Source organism: Sinocyclocheilus rhinocerous, unplaced genomic scaffold (assembly GCF_001515625.1).
Source record: "Sinocyclocheilus rhinocerous isolate Xijiao unplaced genomic scaffold, SAMN03320098_v1.1 scaffold369, whole genome shotgun sequence".
In the NCBI taxonomy this organism is placed as follows: Eukaryota; Metazoa; Chordata; class Actinopteri; order Cypriniformes; family Cyprinidae; genus Sinocyclocheilus; species Sinocyclocheilus rhinocerous.
In genome coordinates this window covers 192,344-196,336 of record NW_015666557.1, presented here as the reverse complement: position 1 = coordinate 196,336, position 3,993 = coordinate 192,344, and the positions used below count along the sequence as shown (strand labels likewise).

General features: G+C 38.4%; 1 protein-coding gene across 1 annotated transcript in view; it reads right to left on the bottom strand.

Moving 5' to 3' along the window:
* The window catches only part of lars2 (leucyl-tRNA synthetase 2, mitochondrial), an 83,832-nt gene that overhangs the window by 5,767 nt on the left and 74,072 nt on the right, over positions 1 to 3,993 (bottom strand). The window contains exons 17-18 of the mRNA XM_016544139.1: positions 2,402 to 2,479; positions 2,183 to 2,294 (exon numbers count right to left, since the gene is read on the bottom strand). Of these exons, the coding sequence (XP_016399625.1) occupies positions 2,183 to 2,294; positions 2,402 to 2,479 (190 nt within the window). The remainder of the gene's footprint in view (positions 1 to 2,182; positions 2,295 to 2,401; positions 2,480 to 3,993) is intronic.

Below are 3,993 nucleotides of genomic sequence, written 5' to 3'. Positions count from 1 at the left end.
TAATTTTTTTTTTTTTTTGCAGAAGATTAGAAGTATTTCGCTAAATGTCACAAAAAATAATTTTTTTTGTGAAAAAATTTATGTAACGCATTACAAGTAACATAAGTTATGTAATCAGATTACTTTTTTTCAAGTAACTAGTAAAATAACACACTACTTTTATATTTACAACAAAATATCTGAGTTACTTTTTCAAATAAGTAACGCAAGCTACTTTGTTTCCCATTTACTCACTGACACCTCTCCTGTCCCTGTGCTGAGAGCCTTTACAGTTGCCAAAAATATCACTTTTGGGTTTTTTGTTATTAAAAAAACAAATAAGCAATATGTAATACAAAAGTAATGTAATGCATTACCTTCCACAGAAAAGTAACTAAGTAACAGAATTACATACTTGTTATGGAGTAACACGATATTGTAATGTATAACTTATAAAAGTAACTTTCCCCAACACTGATATTCATGATTAAATATATTTTTTTAAATGTTAAAATTATTTTGTTGTCTGCCTGTGTTGAATTTCATTGAATTGCAATTCAGTAAATTTCTCATTACAATTCATCTTCCTGTGAGGCAAGACCAACTATACAAATTCAATTGAAAGGAAACCAATTCATAAATGGCACTACCATCAGAATCATTAAATGTTGTGGTACATGAATATGGTCATCATTCAGTCACCTGGGCTGGGCTTGCTTATTTGTTTTTTTCGACCACTTCCAGACGTAGTTGAAAATGCATTCACCGGAAAACACCGGATTGCGCTCGTAGTGTGGACGCTCATGCGGTCGAACAGTCACTAAAGACCACCTACTCTCCGCTGACTGAGCTCATTCTCAAACATTATGATGTTCATTTCCTATCCATTAACTGACTAAATTAGAATGTTAAATTTAATTTAAACTAGAGTGGTTAAGTGACCCGTTAAAAATAAATGTTTTTCTTTTCAGAGGTTTAGTTTTGCATGCGCATAAACATCAGGACAAAATGGAGAATAAAATAAATAGGCTGTCTGTTTTGTTTAATTTTTTATGGCCGCATGACGGCTGAAAGTGCACCCTGTTTGCTTTCTTTGTTCTTATTGTTGTCATAAAACTGCACAGGTACACGAAGGTTGAGGATCCAGATGCAGTAATCCACAATCAAAGTCCAAAAACAGGCAAAGGTCATAACACGGGCAATCAGTCCAATCAATAACAACAGGGCAAAAAACACAAAAGGGTACTCCAAAACAGGCAGGGAAACAAAACCAAGAACCAAGACACGAGAAAACCAGGAAACGAGGCTTAAGCCCCGTTCACACCGCCAGCGACACACAGCGACAGAGCGACATAATCCCATTCATTTTCAATGGAGAGCTGGCGACTTCCGGCGACACGAGCGACAGTGACCGTTGGCGACGGAATGTGGGCGTGTCAAGCGATGCGAGTCAAGCGACAAAAGTTCAGAATTCTTCAACTTTATGCAAATAAGCAGCGAATTTCGCGAGCGACAACCAATGGGAGTGAAGTCAGTGGAGAGCACATGATTCATCTGCTGTAGTGGAGTGTTACGGGGGTAACTAGGCAACCAGTAGTGGGAACGCCCACTAGCGACCTCAATTGCCAGCCACAAGCGACAAGCAGCGAAAAAGTCGCTGGCGGTGTGAACGGGGCTTTAGAATTGCAGTACAGACTTAGCAATGAATGACAAAATGAACCAGGCTTATATATGGTGAGCAGACAGGGTTAACAAGACAGGTGCAAACAATGAGTGCTGATGAGTGTGTGCAAAGGATTATGGGGAATGAAGTCCATGTTAGAAAGTGAACAAGGTGGGAGTGCCCTCTGGAGGAGCTCATGGGCACTGCAGCAGGTGATCGTACACATAAATAAAAGTAAACCCTTTGCAGGTTTTCAAAATATGTCCTACTCCTATCTTTATGACCAAAAATGACAGAATATTTTAGTGTTTTCCACTGTGATAAGGACAATATCCATGAACGTGTCGGAGCCTCTCGCGTGCACACAACATATTTTTATAGCATTGCTAGATGTTTATAGGCCTATGTTGTTTATAACGTTTTTTCCTAGCTTGACAGTGTCCATCCACCATTACCTTCATTAAGGAACATGAGGATGAGTAAACAATGACCGTATTTTCAGTATTGTGAAATATTGAGGTGGAAGTGCGTGTGTCATACCTGCCCAGAGTTCAGAAGCTAAGTGTGGACACATGGGTGCCGCCATCACACAGAGCGATGCCAAAGCCTCCTCAAACTCCACGCTGTGCAGAACCACTCGAGATGAGGCTTGCTACGATACCAGAGCAGAACAGATCACGGGAATTCAGAAAGCTCAATCAATCATTTGAATTTCCAAGCACATTATTCTGAAAGTCAGACGGATCATTGATGACTTACTGAGAGTGTGTTGGTCAGGCCCATGAGCCGAGAGATGGCCGCATTAAACAGGAAGTCCTCTGTGAAGTGACCTGTGACCTGTCAACAGAATAACATGGCTTAACTTCATCCAGCAGACTATCAGCTCTCAGTTTCCTTCCAAAAGTAACAAGTTAATCTATTATTAATCAAGGAAGCATTTCATTAATATTTTTTATTCAGCAAGGATGCATTTGATTAAAAGTGACAGTAAAGACATTTGTAATGTTACAAAATTTCAAATAGATGCTGTTCTTTTGAACTTTCTATTCATCTGTGAACAAATATTGTGCAGCACAACTGTTTTCAACACTGATAATAATCAGAAATGTTTCTTGAGCAGCAAATCAGCATATTAGAATGATTTCTGAAGATCATGTGACACTGAAGACTGGAGTAATGATGCTGAAAATACAGCTTGGATCACTGAAATAAATTACAGTTTAAAATATATTAAAATAGAAAACAGTTCTTTTAAATTGTAATAATATTTTTTTACTGTTTTTTTTAATCAAATAAATGCAGACTCGATGAGCATAAGAGACTCTTTTCAAAACATTAAACAAAACTTTCTGAACTGTAGAAAAAAAAAATCTACTTTATCTAATATTTTGTGTGCTATTTTTATGCTTTGTAAGCATGCCAAACTCAATTGGGAGTATCAATTGTGAGTCAATCCTCCGGATGTTGCGGCATGTGTTGCTGTCTATGTACAGCATTTCAGTTCAGTCACTTCGGATGTTTCTTAGAAGAGAGTTGCCTATGTAGGCAGCAGACAGCAGGGCAGCTCACTAGGTTTCAGAGCTTGAATGTCACCAGGTGCCTCATTACTGCCTTACATGAATGAACGGATGAGGATGGAGGTTTATTTGCTCATAGTGTGATCACATGATCTCTGCTGGTAGAAGCTGCTCTTTTTTCGTGGTTTGTGACTAGATCATCACTTTCCAATGGATAGCCAAGATCAGGCAGGCTCCGCATCAGAACGGAAAGAACAACAGCTATTCTCCCGAGGCCCTGACCAAAGGAAGGACACAGCTGATGACAGTGGCTTTTCCCGGCAGAAGATCAAAGATTGTGAGGCTCAGTGGCTATGGATTAGATCAAGTACAGTCCAGGCCTTTTTAAACCAGCGCAAAATCAATCCCGGCCCTAGAGAGGCTATTTACACTTACACAGGCTAAATATACACATTCCACATGTAAGACCACTTTCCCACTGTATGCAGCCTTTTGATAAAGAAATAGGTCTCTCAGAAATGAAAATTATGTAATTTACGCACTCCGTGCATTATACAGTACTGTTTAAAAGACTGAGGTCGGTAAGATTTTAAAAATATTTTTGAAAGAAGTCTCTTATGCTAATCAAGGCTGCATTAGTTTGATCAAACATACAGTAAAAACAGAAATATTGTGAGATACTATTACTATTTAAAAGAACTGTTTTCTGTGTGAATATATTGTAAACTGTAATTTATTTCTGTGAACAAAGCTGGATTTTCAGCATCATTACTCCAGTCTTCAGGGTCACATGATTCTTCAGAAATCATTCTAATATGCTGATTTGCTGCTCAA